Raw genomic sequence first — 20,063 nt, forward strand, 5'->3', positions numbered from 1 at the left:
GTGAGAATCTTGTAGAAAGACACATGATAGTGGGTCTTAGAAACAATATCTCTCAGTGGCACAGATAGCCCAGCAGCGGTGAAAGCGCTGATCTTCTAGAGGAAGACAGCACACAGGTGCACAAACTGCAACTGCAAAACAAGGTGAGCGTTGAGAAGGTAAGAAAGGTTTGAAAAAACCTTCTAAATCCAATTTAAGCGTAGCTGTGAAAATGTAAGGCTAACTCCATTCCCTTTACAGGTGGCAAGAGCCCTCTGTGATAAAGGTTTTATATTTTCCATGAATTTCATGACTCTCTCGCATTGAGGGTCATCACGAGAAGACCACCAATCACTTTGGATAACAGCAAAAAGAGATGCAGTTGAATATTGGCCACCAGATAGACATTGCTTGACACCAACAAGCATCGTCAGACATGGCGAAAAATAAAGAATTTTTAAAATAACTTAAATAAACAAACAAAGATGGTCTGACCTGCACCGACAGTATCAAAAATTACGCCTGGCAGTTCAGCAAAATTCTGCCATGGCGATTTACTGTATTCGGTCCAGTACACCTGCTCAAGGCAAACACCGTGACTGTAGATAGATTTGTATTTATAGTACAGGGGTGGGGAACTCCAGGCCTCAAGGGCCGGTGTCCTGCAGGATTTAGATATCACCCTGGGTCAACACACCTGAATCAAATGATTAGTTTTGGCATTGCCAGGCCTCTGGAGAACTTCAAGACATGTTGAGGAGGTCATTTAGCCATTTAAATGAGCTGTGTTGGATCAAGGACACATCTAAAACCTGCAGGACACCGGCCCTCGAGGCCTTTAGTTCCCCACCCCTGCTATAGTGGATCTTACATTCTGTTTGTCCTTTTTTAATTTTGTGTTGTAAATTCCCCTATAAAGATGATTTTTAAAATCCTCCCTGGTGCCCATGGTACTCTACCCTAAGCTTGGAGCAAACTTCCTTTAATTAATAGAAAGTAGTCAAACTGTTCCAACATTTCATGAAAGCTTTCGAAGTGTTTAACAAAAAAGCTGGAAAGTGGTGCCGAACTGCACCGTTTTAAGAAGGGAGGAAAAAAATGTTCCTGCAAATGTTGGTATTAATTCTGCTCTTTAAATAATTTTTCATGTTAATCAAATCTGCCTTGAAGGAATTAGACTAACATCATAGTAATAAGCGAAAATAAATATATTTTTGGATTAAGCAGTGTGTTGCCTGGGTTACACTTTCTTTGAACATCATGAAAAACATTTGTTGAATAATTTAAACTTCCAATTAGCAAAATACAGTCTTGCTGCACCGTGTCTCTGTAAAGTGTTCACTGTAATGTGTACCGTCATTAAACTAGTAAAGTCACAAACAGTGACCAAGTAATGGTTTGGGCCCAATTCTTCAACACAGTGTGAACTCTCTTAGGCAAGCTTCCTTATCTTTTCTTTAAGTGGTTCGTCACGCTTCTCAAAGGACATTTCTTTGGATGTCAGCTGCCTTTTTTTTCCATCTTCTGTAAAGATGATCCTACACTTCTTTAATAAAAATAAAGTCCAGGGTTCAACATTAGGTGGAGGTCAATTCATGAGTGATAGTGTTTTTCTGTTTAGGTGCATATGTTTGGGATCATTGTGGTGCTGAAACCAAAGCTGTTGCCAGTCAGACACTTTTCCAATTTTATTGTTTGGTGGATCAAAATCTGATGTTTTCTGCTTTTATAACTTAATTAATTTTGACAAGATGTCCAACACCATTGGCTGAAAGGCAGCCCCAAACCTGACAGAGCATCCACTGTGTTTTAAACACAGCTGTGGACCCTTGCTGTTGTTCCTGAGCTACAACAGCAAACAGTAGATAGAGCATCAGCTAAAGATATAATTTAAAAATTAAATTGCTCATTTTTATGTTTAGACACAAAGTTAGTTAATCCCTTGAGTTAGGTGCCTTTTTTATTCTTGAATTATTCATACAACAGAGTTAAATGGGTAAACTGATCAGGTATACTATCAAGACCACTTTAAAAAATGACAAGATTTTTCTTTATATAGCAAAATATAAACAAATGAGCAGCTATTCAAAACAACATATTTGTAGTAGAAAACAGTTAAGGTTATGGATTGTGGTTGTGCTTTAAGAGAGCAGAAGTCACTTTAAGTTTCTCACTATTCAACCAGGAGAGTCTGTAGCTCAAGAGGTAGAGCAGGTCATCTGCTGAGAAGAAGGTTGGCGGTTTGATTTCTAGCTGCTCCAGTCTACATGCCAAATATCCTTAGGCAAGATACTAACCCTGGTTGCTCTGTGAATGTGATAGTAAGCACTTGCATTAAAAAAAAGTGCGTTTTTGAATGAGGCAAGTTGTATAAAGTGCTTTGAGTGCTCGGATAGAATAGAAAAACGGCATGTAAGAACCTGTCCATTCAGCATTCTATCTGTTGTCTAAACCTCTGGGTGACTATCATCCATCTATCCAGCATATATCACTTCATTTCAATGAATCATATGAACACGACTGCTCACTGCAGTAATCTTCATGTGATTGAGGCAGATAATATATATCTGCTCGCTTCTTTTTTACAGTGGTGGAACTCTGCTGACAGTGAGCGGGACCAACCTCGCAACCATCCGAGAGCCAAAGATCAGGGCCAAGTATGGACAGGCAGAGTCCTTTCATGTGAGTACTGATGTGACTGACACAGCAGCTGCAGAGTGTTTACAGTATACATTATTCAGATATACACCTAGATACATACATTAACTGACAAATACTCTGAAACAGACCTCTCTGTGTACAACAGCACATTTCCAAAAAGCTTCTTCTATGTGCCGCTGAAGGTGGCAGACAGTTTGTCTCTGAGTGTTGCTCACGACTCCTCGTTCAGCAACTCCAGCTTCAGACATCTAACGCTACCCCGGGCCATAAAGCTTTTCAAATGTCACCTCACTGTGCAGAGTTTTACAGAAAAAAAAGAGACAGCATCAGAGGCTACGCATGCTTTATTTGAAGAGCTGAGGAATTTTGTCCCTTCTATTAACAATGTTGGCAAAGGACTTTGGTGATTGTCAATGTGAGCTGAGTCTTTGTAGTTGTCAGGGTTAAGGACTAAACCACAAACAACACTAATGCACTTCAATCTGCGGATAAAGCTGCCATTTATGGAGGAGAAACAGCCTACAGGATGCATCTCAAACAGCTCTTTATCGAAGCGCTACTTTGCACTTAAAGGACTTTTGAACAACAAATCACAGTTACATTTTTCTTACTTCCAGTCCAGGATTGGGTTGCCATTTGCAAGACTGCAGACATACGTATGATAGGCAATCCATTACAAGGAAAAAAGGCATCATTTAAACTTTGCTGTTACATTTAATAATAAAATGTGTTGCATCTAAGACCGTAGTAGCCAAGCAGTCTTATAAATTAATGCAAACACGGCCATGACATCATGTATTCATGTATTCTCCAAAGCAATGGTGTAAATACACTCTCAGGTACAAGCAAAGGCACGGAGCACATTGCCCGTTATTAACAGTTGATCATAAATTTGCAACCAATTTACATTTCCAATAGGCCTAACAGCATTGTAGTTTCACAGGGCATTGACTTTAAAAAGGATGGGTTATTATGCCCAACAGATCCATTTAAAAAGAAAATTATAGCCTGCGGGTTATTTCTAAAAGAGGCAATTCTGCCTTTTTTTACTCAGCATGTAACCACCTTGTAAATAAAACTAGAACAACATTAGTGTTTAAGTGTTTAGCAATTTAAGTGTTTGGGATTTGTCCCAATCTAGATTTGACTGTGTATGGTAGCTGCACAGCAGGACTAAAAACATTTCTCTTTCATGTCTCACTTTCAGAACTGCACAGTGTATAACAATTCAGTCATGGTGTGCCTCGCTCCGTCAGTGGCGGACTCGGAGCTTGGTTTTTCCGAGACTGGCACCGGTCCCGATGAGATTGGGTTCTACATGGACAACGTGAACGCTCTGGTGGTGGTCAACGAGACATTCAGCTACTACCCCGACCCGGTGTTTGAACCGTTGAGTCCCTCTGGGATACTGGAACTCAAACCCACATCGCCACTTATTCTCAAGGTCAGAAAGGAACACTTCTCCAGCTGGCTGTACCATTCAGCTTATTTCCTCGGTCTGCTTGATCTGAGGTTTTTGTCTAACACTGTCTAGCATTGGCACAGTACTAGCAGGCTTCGTATATACTTTTTAACTTGTCAGGGACACATACACATACACATAATGCAGCTGTGAAGATAAGAGATTCAAGTACACATTAATGTTACCTTTGGACACCTTTTACTTACCTTTAAGTGGAATGGGAATAAGGCTTTTGACACCTACACAGAATTAAAAGTTGCCGCATTTACTACTTTCTTTGGTTGGAGGTGTATAAAGAGGTGTTTTTCTTTCACTTGACTCTTTATATGAAAGACTTTCATGCAGTGCAGTGGGAAGTAGAAAGAGAACATTTATTTAGTTTTTTCCCCCCCATTGTGGAATCAACAGTTTTTATCTAGTATTGGCTGATAGGGACTAAAAGGTTTCCCCGAGCTTGTATCGATCGGTCAGGTCATGTCTGATTAAAAAAAGAATTTAATTACATTTTTGTTAGGCCATGCCTTTTTTATAACTGCTCCTACACTTGTAAGACATTCTTAATTTACCACTCAGATGTCAGAGATCAGTCATTATTAGGTTTTATTTTTCTTTCACACCTTCATAGACAATATTCCTTCTCATTTCTAAGTAATGACTACTGATTAAATAAACACGAACCCATGGTTATTAGGCTTTTTTTAAAATCAGTTTTCATTTTTCAGTTGATTATGGAGTCATATATATTGTACTAAAAGATGAAAGGAAAAGCTACATTGCAAAGATAGTATTTGTTGTTCCATGTAGAATCTGATGAAAGAAACAGTGTTGCCTTATATGACATGTTACTGTACGTTACTTTGTATGTTACTCTGGTTTGTAAGTAAGATACTGAAAATTGTTAGATGGTTGTTGTTCTAAACCAGCCATTCCCGAGGTCAAGTGGCCCACTTAAAAATCATGAAATCCCAGCCAATCTTAAATATTTACTCCAATCAAAATATAAGACAAAGTGATATGCTTCCTTGAAATTTGTATTAAAAAATCATAAACAACACGGGCTGTCAGTTATAAATTGCTAAAGCTACCCAGTCATATACAAAGTGTTAAGGCCATTGTGTGACCCACCCCATATGGAAAAGATATATATAAATCGTATAAAGTTTTTATCTGTCTTGTATGAAACTTGTATGAAAAGCATACAAGAGTGGAAACACATATAAGATCCCTTGAAAAATTATATAATGAAACTTGTATGTTTTGGATACTTACTAAAAAAAAAAAATGAAAGTAATGAGAAAGTGGCCACTTTCATGAGTAAATCATGTAAGTATTTACTATTTCTTTTCCATATGGGACCTGCCACTGGGAAACAAACTTCAGTGCAAGAACAATACATTTAAAAATAGTAATATCATAAACCAGCTACTTCCTGTTACCACTTTTAGTTTTTTTCAAACTCAAATCCTGTTATTTCTGTCCACCTTATGTACCTTTGTGGCCCACCAAACTTTGGGCATCACTGTTCTAAGCTATCACACAACTTACTTAAATATGATAATTGATTAGCTTTGATAAATATCACCATTTAGATCAAAATCCATGCAAATCTCCTTACAAGGTGACAGAGTGCAAGAGCCTCAAAATAATTAACTTCATTAAAATGACAGCATTTCAATTGGCACGTTATCGCACGTTAGCATGTTAAGAGAACAGGCTTTTAGAGCAATGATTAATCCATGTGTTTAGCAAAGTTCATGTCAACAATCACTCTGAGCCAAGGAGAAAAACTAAAATTTGTACTAAACCCTGACAGAAACTTTTAGGTATCTTTGTAAGTAGTAAGCTAACGAGCTAAAGCTAAATAGCTAACTAGGTTGTGTATGCTAAAGGTTGTGCTTTACATTAGACCAGATTAAAAAGGGCCTTTGCTTTACCCATATCTTACACTTCTGTGTTTATACTTTTGGTTTATGAAAGTCAACAAAGGACGGCACTCTCTAGGCTTGTTAAAGGTCAGCATATCTCCCAGAGGCTTGTGTGCAGGAATTTCAAAGCTTGACAGGCCTGCCATGGCTAGCTCGATTGCTTTGCTCTGATTTGACAACTGGCGTTGATGGAGGGTGTTATGAGTGACAGTTACTTTCTGTAAAGGAAGAACTCTGTAGAACACAAAAATAAACCAAAGAACTATATTTTTGTTTTTTAATTTAAACCATTCATTTCATTTTTTACCAAGGTTTTTTACTTTCATATTAACCACAAAAGTTTCAAACATACTGAACTCTTCTGTTTATAATGGCTAAACCAGCTTTGAGGGACACACATAAACACACTCTCACAAGCTGTTTTTCTTCTTACAGAAAAAAGAAAAAACTTTCAAGTGTGTTAAGGTCTTTTGGTAAAAATAATAAAAAAAAAACCCTTCACAAATTCATAATTGACAGGTGAAAGCAAATGTCCACACACACCAAGGCCAGAAACCGTCCTTCAGTAAGTAAGAGCAGCTTCACTGACTACCGTCCTCGCCCACAGCCTCGAGGTCTGTTAAATAGCAGTTCTTTCAATTTGTGTAATTAATTCTTCGGAGCTGAAAGGCCAGTATGGAAATGCACAGGCCTAGAGGTTTGGATTACATTGGTTTTCAGTTATTTATTTATTTTTTTCATTAACTGTGATTGGATATAAGTATGGGAAATTAATTGGGACTTTCTGAGTTGTGCGTATGCCTCATTGCATTATCTCACCCAGCTCACCTGAAATGTTTCGCCCGAGAGTAGCTGAAAAGGAATTAACGCGGCTGTTTCGGAGAGAATATATTTATTATATTAAAATAATCGGTGGAGAAAAAACTGAGCCGGGTTGAGACAAAAGGTGCACTCCGTCCTTTTAAATATGGGCTTTAAAGCATAAGTAAGCTCTATGGAGAGCGCACATACTGTAAAGACACAAAGCAGAATACATTTCTTTAAAGATCAGTGTCACGCCGATGTGCTGTAGCTTTGGCTCGAATGTGCCTTGACTATCTCTTATGTTATCACAGAGAGTGCGCTACGCTGTTTATTTCCATAAAGAGATTGAAAGCGGCGTACCCGCCGTAATTTATTTCTTAAATGATAATTTATTATCAGTGAGCCTCTCAGTAATTGCCAAATCTCCTGCTTGGCTTGTTGGTGAAACTGCCTACCCACTGGAAGCACTGATGAGATGGACAAAAATGCAATTTGGCGAGATGGGATGTGGGGGTAGCGTTCCTCAGATGCGTGCACTGCGCCTGTCACGCAATTAATTTCTCATCTGTAGTGTCGGGTGTGTTTTTACTGAGGTAATGTTAGTGAGACGGAGAGAGAAAGAATAAGGAGGAGAAAGAGAAATAAAAAAATAAACATTCATCTGGTCTTGGTGAGTGCTTCGATGTGTGTGCTTGTGTGATTTTTGAGAGCGTGTCCCTGCATGATGCTTCTTGCCTGTTGTGTTTATGTGTGGCAACAGCTCTGTGTGTGGCTGCAACTCCAGTGCTTGTTTGGCATGAACTCAGCCTGTATGTGGCCAGGAAGCTGTGAGCGCACGTGTGTGTGTGTGTGTTTGCGAGATGGAATGGGATGCATGTTTACAGGGTTGCAGAGCGGGGCTGGGTGGCGGCCTGCAGAGACGATGGGATTGGAAAACGGAGTCTGTCTCTGTGACCCACTGCTAAGCCAGCGGGAGACGCCACAGCTATCTCCTCTCTCACTCCTGTCCTGTGTCTGTCTGACTCGCTCGCTCTGTTTTCACGTTCGTTCCTTTTCTTTCTCATTTTCGAGCGCGCCCCTTTCATCTTTTCCTACCTCTCTCGAAATCTCTTTCTCCGCTTGTGCCTTTTCTCACCACATTTCCTATCAGCCTTGTTTTCTTTGTATTCGTCTCTCCCCCTGTATTTGTTTTTTTTTTCTTCCATGTTTTCTTGCTGTTAACGGTTCCTTCTTTTCACACCACTAACTGCCTCCTCCTTCCATCACAGGCAGAGTGTATATCAAATCGCACTAGATATTGAAATGAAAGACTGGAACGGAAATTGACAAATGTTAGAATTTACACACCTTGAGTGTGCAGACTTTGTGTTGAGTACAGGACATAAGAAAAAAAGCAATCTGTGTGGGTTTGTATGCCTCCCCAGTAATATTATTTCCTCTAGTATACATACAGTAGGGTTTGCTAAACTTATATCTCACTTATTTCCTGAGTGTTTGGCTTGAAAGTAATGTCCAAGTCCAAGAAAAACAGAATTAGAACTATCCAAAAAAAAAAAGCGCTGTATCTGGAGTATCTGTTACAAGCACCAACTGATGCTTGGAAACTGCTGCAGTAATCTGTGAGGCCTAAGATATTACTAATGATGAAAAGCCACTGTAACCCTGACCCTGGTTTTTTTGTCGTTTTTTAGGATAATCAAAGGATTTGGGAGAAAAATGACTGGTTTTATGCAGTAATGTGCAAAGTCACTAAGCCATTCCTTTATTTCTTTGCATTTCGCTTCAAAATAGGAAAAGGTGCAGTGATTTAAGGCAGTATATAAGGCAAAAACAGACTTTTACAATTTTAAGGAAATTGAAAAGTCAACATTTGGTATGAGCACCTTTATTTTTCAACACTGAACTCTGATTGGCAAACTTTCTAGTCTTCAGGATAGATCTCCAGGCTTCTTGAAGGACATCCAAAGCACTTCTTTGGATGTTGACTTCCTGTTTTTATTGTTCTCTGACAAGATGATCCCACACTTCTTCACTAATGGTGAATTCCGGGCTCTGGGGAGGCCAATCCATGACTCATAGTGTTTTCTTTTCTATCCAAGGATGCTTGTACGGCATGGCAGTGTGTGGGGGGAATGATTTCAATCCTAAAAAATGAAGCCATTGCCAATCAGACACTTTCCAGATGGCCTCCACCATGTTTTACAGATGGCTGTAGACCCTCACTGTTGTACCTCTGTCCCGATGTCTTCCATACACATTCACAATGATTTGACCCAACTACTACATAAGACCTGTCACCACTGATTTTCAGCCCAGTTCTTGTGTAATTTGATACCTTTCCATACCTCAGCCTTTTCTCTCTGTTTTCCTTCCTTAAGAACAGCCATTCTTCCATTGACACTATGTCTAACGAGGCTTCGGAAAACTGTAAACAGATCAGGTGAAGGGTTTGATGCTTGCCCTTCAGCTGATGGTCCCATGTTGATAGTCCAGTTAATGGTTTTGTGTCAGGTCTTAAGGACATGACTTTCAGATGCTGTTCATCCGTTGCAGACAGCTTTTTAGTTCTGCCACTTATTCTTTTGTCTTCCACTTGACACCTTTCTTCTAATTCTTTAAGGACACACTGAATGACATGTTGAGATATGCCACGTTTTTGGCTAATAGCTCTTTGGGAATTTGTCAGTACAAGAAATACAATTTAATGTCTGTCCGACTGTTATCTTTGGTATATTTCACAGTCTTCGTGCTTTGCAAAAAATGTGTGTGTAACATTTTTTGCTAAGTTGTCTGTTATGTGTAGACAGAACACTGTTTCTTCCTTTGACTAATAGTGACTTTTCTATGAATAATTCATAGGTAGGTCAGTGTTAAGTGTCTTAAAAATGAAAATGGTCAGATAAAAATGATTGATTGATTGAAAACAGCCAATGTCCAAAGAAAAACTTTGGGGTTGTGAGTTTTTCATAGTAACTTATGTTTATTAGATTTTTTTACCCCTTTCAATAATTGGAACAGCAATTTTAAATACTCAAAAGTCCCATATTAGCACAGCGTTGGGGTTTACTTGTCACTGATGATGAAGCTTCAAAAGGCTTCACATTGTCTGATGACAAAAACAACTATTTGATGATTTAATGATTCAAATTCCATGAAACTCCCTCAGTCCACAGTTGATTTGTATTGTGAAATTAGAGGCGCCTATTTGACAGAAAATCAAATAGAAATAAAAGCCGAAATATCAACAACCTAACCCTTTATATGTCCCTTGGTAAAATGTTCCTTTACAGCGACAAAAGAAACAGCTTCACACGTTTGCTTGATTTCAAGTAATAACGTCAAGAAATCGCAGGACCTAGCTGTCGTTGAAGATGAATGTTTTTTATGACATTGTAAATATTTGACCTTGTATAAGCGTCATGTTGTCAATGGCATTTGTTAGGTGAAGAGTATGGAGAACCACCAGTTTTATCCTTTAAGGGATATTAAATTAGCAAATTTATTGTCACTGACTTTCTTGTCAGTTATGCAGAAACTGGAAGTGATTTTCATCAAAGATGTGAAAATCATATCATTAGCAGAAAAATGTTCTGAACAAGTTCATTGTGAGCCGTCAAGAAAGGGTGGATAAATAAAAGTAATGTAAAAAGAAAAGCTCATGGTTACATTTTTCTCACGTTGGAGTTCAATGAAAGAAAGAAATCATATTGTCGGGCCTGCAAGTAAAGCGTCCTGACGATGAGCCGAGTGCCTGTCCTCATTACTTTTCTCCCTGTGTGTGTTTTTTAGGGCCGTAACCTGATCCCAGCGGCTCCGGGCAACAGTCGCCTGAACTATACGGTGCTGATTGGAGAGACTCCCTGCATCCTCACCCTGTCTGAGAGCCAGCTGCTCTGCGAATGGCCCAACCTCACTGGACAGCACAAAGTCACGGTCAGATCACAGCTCCTGCCTCTTCATCTCTGTCCCCGCCAGGCACGATGACCTGACGCGACTTTGGTTTACTAAATTGCTTGACTTTTCTGTCCTGCATTATCAGCGCCATCGAAGGGGGGTGGTATATAAAAAGGGAAGTTGCTCAATATTATGGGCTGGGACCTTCATGGTAGACTTCTTTCCTAATATAATTACTGGGCCAGCTTTTGGTGTTGCAGGATTCTTTGACAAGAAGCAATTTATTTTTTTTAAAAAAGGCCAGAAAATTTAACAAGCTGTTCCTGGTGTGTCCACGCTGACCCAGTAATTCCTGTTGATGAATATGGAAATATTCTGGTCTGACAATCTCAGCCTGTAATGTCACTCTAACCTTGTTGTTGAGTTGTGTGAATAGCCCCTCGTGTCTTTTCTAAACAGTTTCCTCTGACAGATCCAGGATGTGCTCCAGTGAGCTTGCACAACAAGGCTGCTGTTAAATATGTTACGCTTAATTAACATGTTGATCTTTATTGGCCTTCATATCAGCTACACTGTTGATGGAAACAAAAAAAAAAGGTGGTGGAAGTTTACTCTTTTTGTTTTTTAACCCCCCAAGAACCAGAACAGTGATAATCTAAAGCGTCGACCGGCACGCTTTCAGCCACCGCAGTGCTTTTATTCTTGAGTCAGATCCATTAAGTAGTGCTGCTCACAGGGAAGTCGTTCACTTGTTCACATAATGCACTCAACACAACCACGTTGAACCTTTAGACGTGTCTGCAGACGCAAAGCCGTGTTTCTTTCTCTCCGCCGAAGCGTATCCACATCAACAGCTGTGCAAGCATCAGCACTTCTCCGCTGCAGGCGCTGCTGGTTTTAGATTTGAGAGTCCCTCTGTGCCCTTTTTTCCATTTTTCATGTATTTTTTTTATTAGCTTCACTTTACTGTGATGGCATAGACATTTAATAGTACACGGAATATAATGTACCTAACCCGCAGTAAATCCACAGCCAGCCAGTCCTCCGCCTACACTCATCTCTAATCAAAGCAACACTCATCTTTCCTGCGCCATACTCCTCATATCTTCGTGGATCCACACTTAGGTGAACAGAGAGCACCGACTCTGTCACAGGTCTGTTTTTTCAACAGCAGACACTTTGGCCTTTAGCCTTTTACAATGAAGGTTCTCAGTCTATCAGTTGTTTAGTCTCAAAAAACTCCATTAACACTTGAAAAAACTCTGTGATTTCCCAAAGCCAACAAAAAAAGTCTTTATGTTTTTTTTTATCCAAACATGATAATAACAATTGTCCCAGATCCAAACATGCTAATCAGATTGCCAGGATTATTGTCTACCTGTTGGCTAACTGAATAGTCATCACTGCACTGAAAAAGACTTGAAGTTAATTTCATAGTTTGCTGATTGACAGGTACTGTTAAAACTGCCTTTAAGCAACACTCATCAGCACGGTGTCAGCTTCAGTCATCTTTCTCACTTGAGTTTGCAGGCCTTGCTCAGGAGCTGTGAAAGCTTCACACTTTTTATGTAAAGGAAATTACTAATGCTAAAGTCACACTAGGAAAAACAGTCGCTGGAGATTGCAGCACGATCAAAATTACTGCGACTGTGTGCAATGAAACTGCAGTATCGTTGGCTTCGAAGTAGGGCTGCCACAAACGATTATTTTGATAGTCGACTAGTCACCGATTATTTTTGCGATTAGTCGACTAATCAGATCATGCCTCCATTGGACGTAAAACGTACAGCTTACTGCACAAGCATGCATCTCCTCTTATATAACTATCATTAGCTTACAGCTTTAAGTGTTTAAGGTATGTGCTAACTAAAAATAAAGACAAGATGATAGTTTATTAAATTTTAATGAAATTTGCAGATTGTTTCGGTGAAGTTTAATAAACTCCTTGCTATCTAAAATATACCGGGACACCGGAGTATATTCTCCAGCATCTCACACTTCTGATAATCAGTTGTCTGCTTGACATTTATTCAGATGTGTAAAAACTATAACTTTAATCTCAACCAAACCGATTTACTCAGGAACAAATAAAATACTAAAAAAAAAGCCTAACAATAACATTTTTAAGTTATCTAAGTGACTTATATATCATGTTTAACCTGAGTAGCGAAAGACTGCGGTGGGTTTGAAAACGATTTGCGGGAGTCCGGTGTTCTCACGGGCTCTAGTGAGCCTTGCCCCCGGCTAGCTATCGAGCTAGTGGGTAACAGACGTCTCCAAAAACATCAGAGCGCTTCTGAAAATATGTGGTGTCTTGATAAACTGAGCAGATATTTGAGCTTTATACAGTTACATTCTCACCTGAAAATATGTTAAACGTTTATTTTGTGACCCAGAAAGAATAATAAGAGTAATATTAAAACTAACTAGCTGCCGCCATTGTTGGAAACTGAGCAGGGCTGTGCTATGAATTCTGGGACACAGCTTCTTCTTCTTCAGGGTTTAACGGCAGCTGGCATCCTTGTACATGCAGTGCTGCCATCTTCTGTTTCAGTCCGTTATTACACTCTTAAATCCTACTACTTATTCCTGCGTCTTTTGTGATCTTACAAAGCTTCAAACGACGCGTCGACTATTAAATCAGTCGTCGACGATTTTGATAGTCGACGTAATCGTGACTAGTCGACTAATCGTGTCAGCCCTACTTCGAAGCGACTGTTTCAAAGACAAGGATCAGGTCTGCGACAATGCGCAGTCAATTGCAATTTTCAAATCAGCTTTGGTGCGTCAAGACAATGATAAAACAGCAGTAAGATGAAGTCAGTTTACAATCACTTTGCAATTTATTGCGGTCAAGTTGCAATCAGTTGCAAATCTGTTGCCAACTACAAAGCTTTTAAGTCAGTCCCCTATTGCAAAGAGATGCATCACAGATGAGTTGCCAACACGTTGGCAACCTTTCTGGTGATTGCAGGCACTCAGAGTCAGACTGGAAATGTTTGAAGAGAGGTTACCCTAAACCAGGCAATCTGTGCAATCACCTGTCATCCAAAAGTGGCTGCCCATCGGTTGCAACGGCTTGCAATCAGTTACCAAATGAGTATCCAAGAAGTCATGCTATGAAATATACACGACTGCAGATGGAAATAACAATCGTCCTTTAGTCAGCTCTTCATTGTTCATACTGACACTTCTTCAGCTGTTTCGGTTAGAGCCAGTTTTTACTGCTCTTTCAAGAAGCTAGCACACATTGTTGTACAAAGTAGTTTGGCGACTTCCTACATGGACTTGCCTTCATTTGTCTGAAATTTATTTATTTATTTTAATAAAGTCTGATGCTCCAGACACATTAAGTTGTCCAAATGCATTGCTTCTTTAATCAGCAGAGCAGTTTTCAGCTGTGTCACCATAATTGAAAAAAATGGTTTTTGAATGCCCAATTAGCTTTTTAGGATGATAAACTCACATTAGATAGCACAGCGCTCCATTAAAACACACGACTGATGACTGCTGATGGACCTCTGTATGTCTATATAGGTATTTTGTGAGTTGCTCGCTGTCTTGGTCAGGTAACCGTCAGTTTGTCATCCTGCTCTGCTGAACAGCCGAGAGGACTCCTGTTGTCTGAGCATCTGGTATTAGGAGAGTTTTTTTGTGTGACTAGAGGATGCAACAAAAAAACTAAACTAGAAGTGAAATATTAGGTAAGTTATGCAAGTTTGCTACAGTTTATATCCATGACAAGGCTCAGCCTCAGAGCCATGCCGAAAACATAAAAAGTAGTATTAAGAATAGAATTGTTTATCCAGGATGCTGCTGATATGAAGACATTAAGCTTGTCTCTAAGCTCTAATCCAGGAACCTCGTTTGTGTATAAACCTTTCTGATGTGCAAATTTTGGTGCAACAGGAAATCCAAGCAAAAGCAGCTTGTTTTTAAAAGTCACGGTCACGTCTCAAGCCGCAACTGTTTTTTTCTTCTCCACCAACAGCCGTGGTGTGAGTGCTGCTGATGTCACTTTCATTTCGAGTGTTTCGTATTTGCAGAAATAATGATACAGCAGAAAAGCAAGTGTCGGGAAAACTCTGAGAACGCGCCTCCAAGCGCGTCCTGCGGCAGTCATTGGCTTTACTTGTCCAAAGCGTTGAGCTGTCAGCAGACTCCAGACTGAAAGTCCTGATTCACTCTGACTGGAGCAGACTTTCAGAATCACAGCGCAGCTCCCGGAGCATCTGTGTGGAAGAAGGTCAAACGTCAACCAGGCGACGCAGCACTCACTGCGAATATATTTGGATGTTTGTCTGAATATCCCGACAGCGCACCCACTCAGAAGCCCTCCCCTCCTTCCACCCCTTTTTTAAACTTATCACCAATGTCCTTTCACAGTCATTTCACTATATCTTTATGACATTTACTCCCTGCTAGCTACAACCAATATACCTAGAAAGCCACTGACAGCACATCCATGTAATTCAATATGATAGCTCTCAATGGAACCAGCCAGCTCCAAGGTGGATCTCGCTTGGATTTTTCTTTTTCTTTTTTTATCCCTCCTTTTCTCTTTTTTGAACGAAATGTCATGTTGAATCTCGGAGCAATGCGACGTGTTGGCGGGGGTGGTGGAGTTAGTCCTTCGTCTGACAATAGCCGAAGAAAAAATAGAGCTGTCCGTTCCTATCTCTTCTCCCATGCACGCACGCACGTGTGTGTGTGTGAGTGACTACAGTGAGTGGCTTGTTTTTGGTGTGTTTATGTGCGCATCAACCCTTTTCCCCCCTTGTTGTTCTTGTGCGTGCCGCGCAGTGGAATGCTGCAGAGAAGGACACAGCTGTGGCACAATAATGTTCCCCATGTAGAATGACCTACATACAGAGGAACCCAGTGGGTGTCCAGACTTACCGGGCTTGTTGTGTGTTGTCGTGTGCGCGAGTGGGCATACTGTAAGGAAAGTCGTCCACGTTCGTCAGTGTGTCTTTGTGTGTCCCCTCAGATGCTCAGCTGTGTGTTGGCAGCTGTGTGCCTCCCTTGAGTTTTCGAAGAAACTTGTTTGTTGTTTTGGCCTTCAGCTTTCTAAGTTCCTCCCCCAGTCCTTCAGTCTGACAGGAGAATAAAAATAGACAAATGCCTCGCAAATGTGTCACCACCTTAATATTGCTTAAACTGATGCCACATTTGTGTCGTCTGAGGATACGCTCCCTCCTGGTTCATTCTTTTATACATACAAATGACCTCAGATTAGATAACACCAGCTGACGATTGGAAGGGTAACAGAGCAGCCGTTTCTTATGTATTTTTCATGCGTTTTGGATTCAAAGCATGATGTAAAATATATGAGCACATATTTCAGATTAGCTGTCATAGATTCTAAAAAGTCCTTGAAGTGGTGACACACGCACAGAATACTGGCATTCAATGCCGTTTTCCCAAAATAAACATGTGAAGAGTCATTAATATTTAAATTAAGTGTCCTGGAGGATTCAGTTTTACGTTAAGTCGCTGCATAAAATAACAGTTTCAAAGAGTTATGGGAATTTGTTATTGTGGTTAGAGGCCTTCTTCACAGCTGACGTTTGGACTTGTCATACTTGGGAAGCTGGCAATCGGATGCAGGGCTAACACATAGAAACAGACACCAACTAACCTATCCCCACTAACTGCATGTCTTTGGACTGTGAAAGGAAACCAGAGTAGCTGGACAGAACCCACGTAAACACAGGGAGAACATGCAAACTCCATGCAGAGTTGTGAAATTAGAAAAGAAAGGAAAACAGGCTTTGTTTTTGCTCAAGAGCAAGGCAGAACCCTGCTCCTATAGCTAATCACAAACACACAGCATTGGCTGTATGGATTACAGCTTTTACAGTTTTGCTACAGTTTACTTGCACTACCGTGTTGTGAAGTTACGGTTACAACTGCTGCTCTGACAGTCTAACTCCGGGGTAGTTAAAAATCCCATCTGTGCAGTCGGGGTTGAGTCCAACATTGAGAGTTCAAATCCTAATGTGAGGGGGCGTTCCAGTTGAAAATATTGAGCGGCAACACAAAAATTCCAACTTCCAATTTCAAATAACTGTAGAATTACAGCTTTTACCCATAACATTATGTTGACTTCATTTTGTCCAAGTACCCAAGTAAACTATTAGTTTTGCTCAGTTTTAGTAAGTATGATTACTCCCCCTTAGCTGGGCTCAAGTTAATAATATAGCAATTAACTGTGATAAATCGATGAAAATACATACATACATAGAAGTAGACATTAAAGAGAAATTCTCATTAACTGCTTATGTTCAGATTCCAGCCAGAACCTCACATGTTGGCAATCTGTGTTTATTGAGACGACAAATATTTGCATACCTTCACCAATTGGTCTAAGAGTGATTGCGGTCAGATTGCAGTTGAGAGTGTTGCATGCTCAGTTTCGGGATCAACACTTGGTCGCTGCGACTACTTGCAGATGTTCACTGACTAGCCACAAGGAGGTTTGTTTACTCTAGTGCTACTGACCCATAAATGCAGTGTTTTAAGCTCTAGCTTTATCACTTTTGATTATGTGGAACACAACTTTAAACTGCTGACTTAAAATACACAAAAAGCAAAATCGCCCCATTGCTACCTAATCGACTTGCATACAGCTGCAAAGAAAATAGGGCCTTATTGTTAGCCTTAGGTGCTGTATAGTCATACCTGTCTTTACAGGTGATAATTTCCAACCATTAAATGCTAAAGTTTATTTATTTATTTATTTTAATCTCACAGCCATGGTAATTGACCGCTAATGGCTAGTAGCGACATGTGAAAACATTGCTATTGCGCAATAAAAATTACATTCACACTCTCCATAGTGCGAGTTTGCTGTGTCCACCAGCTGGTTGCCAATTTAGCTGTCTGCTGTTTGGTGCTGGGCAGGTACATTAGAACTTGGCCACAGAAAAATGAATCCCCATCGTGCAGGAAAGCAGTTATGAGAGCTGCAGGAATCAAAATGTTAAAGAGAATTGGAAACAAGACAATAAATGCTCCATTGAACCAAAAAGGGAATAAATGCACATATGCACTATTAATTGTCTGTGTGTTCATTACTTTGACTAACTCCTGTCACACTGTGGAGCACATTGTTATTATCAAAAAAATTAATTCAGCATTTTTAAATATGTTTAAACTCCTCTCTCTCCCAGGTAACTAATCCCGACTCCTGCTTAAGTTAATTTAGCTCAGTCTCCTTTGCAAACCGATCGTGTCCACACAACTAATTGGGCCACATAATCTTACACAAAGCCAGTCTAATTGTCTTTACTACTGCACATTTAATTTGTGGGTATTGACTATGCTGCTATTGATACAACAGCTTCTCTATTTTATTTTTTTTAATCACACTTTGATAATGTTAACATGAAAGTGCACTTACAAGAACTTCAAAGTGCATAATCGCACCTCATTTGAATCAGTTATCAACCCCCCTGGTGGATTGCTTGATTTGATGGATTCCAGTCCTGTGTGTGTATATGTATTTTTTTTTCCAATGAGACACACTGTGCTTATGTAAATGTAGTTAGTCATAAAAGAAAAAGAAATGTTTGACTTCCCATAATTACCATGGTTCCTTGGGGAGGGATTTAAATGCTGGTGATTACTTTGTTTGATTACTTATACTGTGTGTGCGCGTACGCATGCAGTATATAAGTGTGTGGGCCCTGGAAGTGTGTTACAGTTGTTTTATGAGTGGATGTGTGTGACTTTGACACTGTCTGCATCGACCTCTACCGCGCTGCTTTAAAAGTCTCGGTGTATATGTGCTCTAACCCCTATCAGCTTATTAAAGTTGATGGTGATAAACGAGGACATAAACAACAAAATATCTAACCCAAACATCGAGTCTGCGGATAACGCCGCATTAAAGCAAAGGAGCGAACTAACTTGTGAGATCTTCATTATCAAAGCCCTCTGAATCTTCTCCCCTAAAGGCAAGAATCGAAAACCTTTCCTACACGAAATGTTCAGAGCAGCGATGGTGATGTAAGCCTCCACAGTAAAAGCCTGTCAGAGATCTGACTGTTTAGTCCGAGTACAGAACGGATCAAACTTTAATGATCGTTGTTGAAGAAATTGGGTCAAGCAGCTTCTCTTTCATCAGACCAGCAACTTTTGATCTCTTCAGACCACCTCGTCTATTCTCAAGCCATCTGCTGCTGCAGAAATGACCGCCGGTTGTTTTCTCTCTTTCTCGCTCTCTGCGCTGAGGTGCTACGTGCAAATCCCCAGACTGTGTAGGGGAAAGCAAGTAAGTAGGAATTTCTCAGCTCTTAACAACTGCCTTGGCTCTACCTTTGAGCAATGCGCTAAACACTCGCCTCCAACAGTGCAGCTATTTGGTGGCCGCCAGAAGAACACAGGTTTTACCGAGCAGCTCTCTTGTGAACAAGCATCAATGTGTGGGAGGGAGTTGGGGGCATGGTGATGATTTCTGTTTCTTTCTCTGACCACTTATCACTTGTGTGTGTTCAGATCCGTGCGGGTGGGTTTGAGTACTCTCCCGGGACGCTTCACATCTACTCTGACAGCCTGCTAACGCTTCCCGCCATCATCGGCATCGGAGGGGGTGGCGGCTTGCTGCTGCTGGTCATCATTGCCGTGCTGATAGCCTATAAGAGGAAGTCGAGGGACGCTGACCGCACCCTGAAACGTCTACAGCTTCAAATGGACAACCTGGAGTCCAGAGTGGCCCTGGAGTGTAAAGAAGGTAGGCTGTAGAAGCAGTGTGGATCCAGCTTTTACCCTTGCACTATTGGAAAGTAACAAGACCAAAAAAAAAAGAAAAAAGATGGGGATCTTTCAGCAGAAATAGGATAAAATATTAAATAATCCACTACAGTTAAAAAGGTTTTTAAACTCCAATTTGAATAGAAATCAAATTTTATTACGGTAACTCAATGTGTTTCATCATTTTCAGAATGATAAATGAGTAGTATGATATTTTAGTTATATACAGCTTGCATTTATCTAAAGTGTATCTAATGAAACCTGCCTACATGCTCTCTAAACTTCACAAACAAACATTTCCTACCTTGTTTGTTCAGTAGCTCGAAGCTGTAGTGCACAGATGAGATGTTTAATGGGGGTTTAATTTTCTTGCGTGACTACCATGGCTCGCTGGTTTCTCCGTTGGTTGCCTGGAAACTATACAGTGATCATAAAACAGGCAAAGTATACTGGTTAATGTTTTATATGTTACTAGTACTACTATTTAAAGCTAATTTCCTGCTTGTGTATTAGCATGTACAGTGTTTCCCAAACTGCATTTGGGTGAACTGTCCAGTGGTATTAGCAGCTGTCAGAAGTAT

General features: G+C 40.2%; 1 protein-coding gene across 1 annotated transcript in view; it reads left to right on the forward strand.

Moving 5' to 3' along the window:
• LOC102194653 (plexin-A1-like) overlaps positions 1 to 20,063 on the forward strand; it is a 166,597-nt gene that overhangs the window by 108,109 nt on the left and 38,425 nt on the right. The window contains exons 15-18 of the mRNA XM_005742072.1: positions 2,568 to 2,661; positions 3,848 to 4,084; positions 10,621 to 10,764; positions 19,228 to 19,462. Coding sequence (XP_005742129.1) covers positions 2,568 to 2,661; positions 3,848 to 4,084; positions 10,621 to 10,764; positions 19,228 to 19,462 — 710 coding nt within the window. The remainder of the gene's footprint in view (positions 1 to 2,567; positions 2,662 to 3,847; positions 4,085 to 10,620; positions 10,765 to 19,227; positions 19,463 to 20,063) is intronic.

The sequence above is a fragment of the Pundamilia nyererei genome, unplaced genomic scaffold (genome assembly GCF_000239375.1).
Source record: "Pundamilia nyererei isolate P.nyererei 1_Seehausen unplaced genomic scaffold, PunNye1.0 scaffold00116, whole genome shotgun sequence".
In the NCBI taxonomy this organism is placed as follows: Eukaryota; Metazoa; Chordata; class Actinopteri; order Cichliformes; family Cichlidae; genus Pundamilia; species Pundamilia nyererei.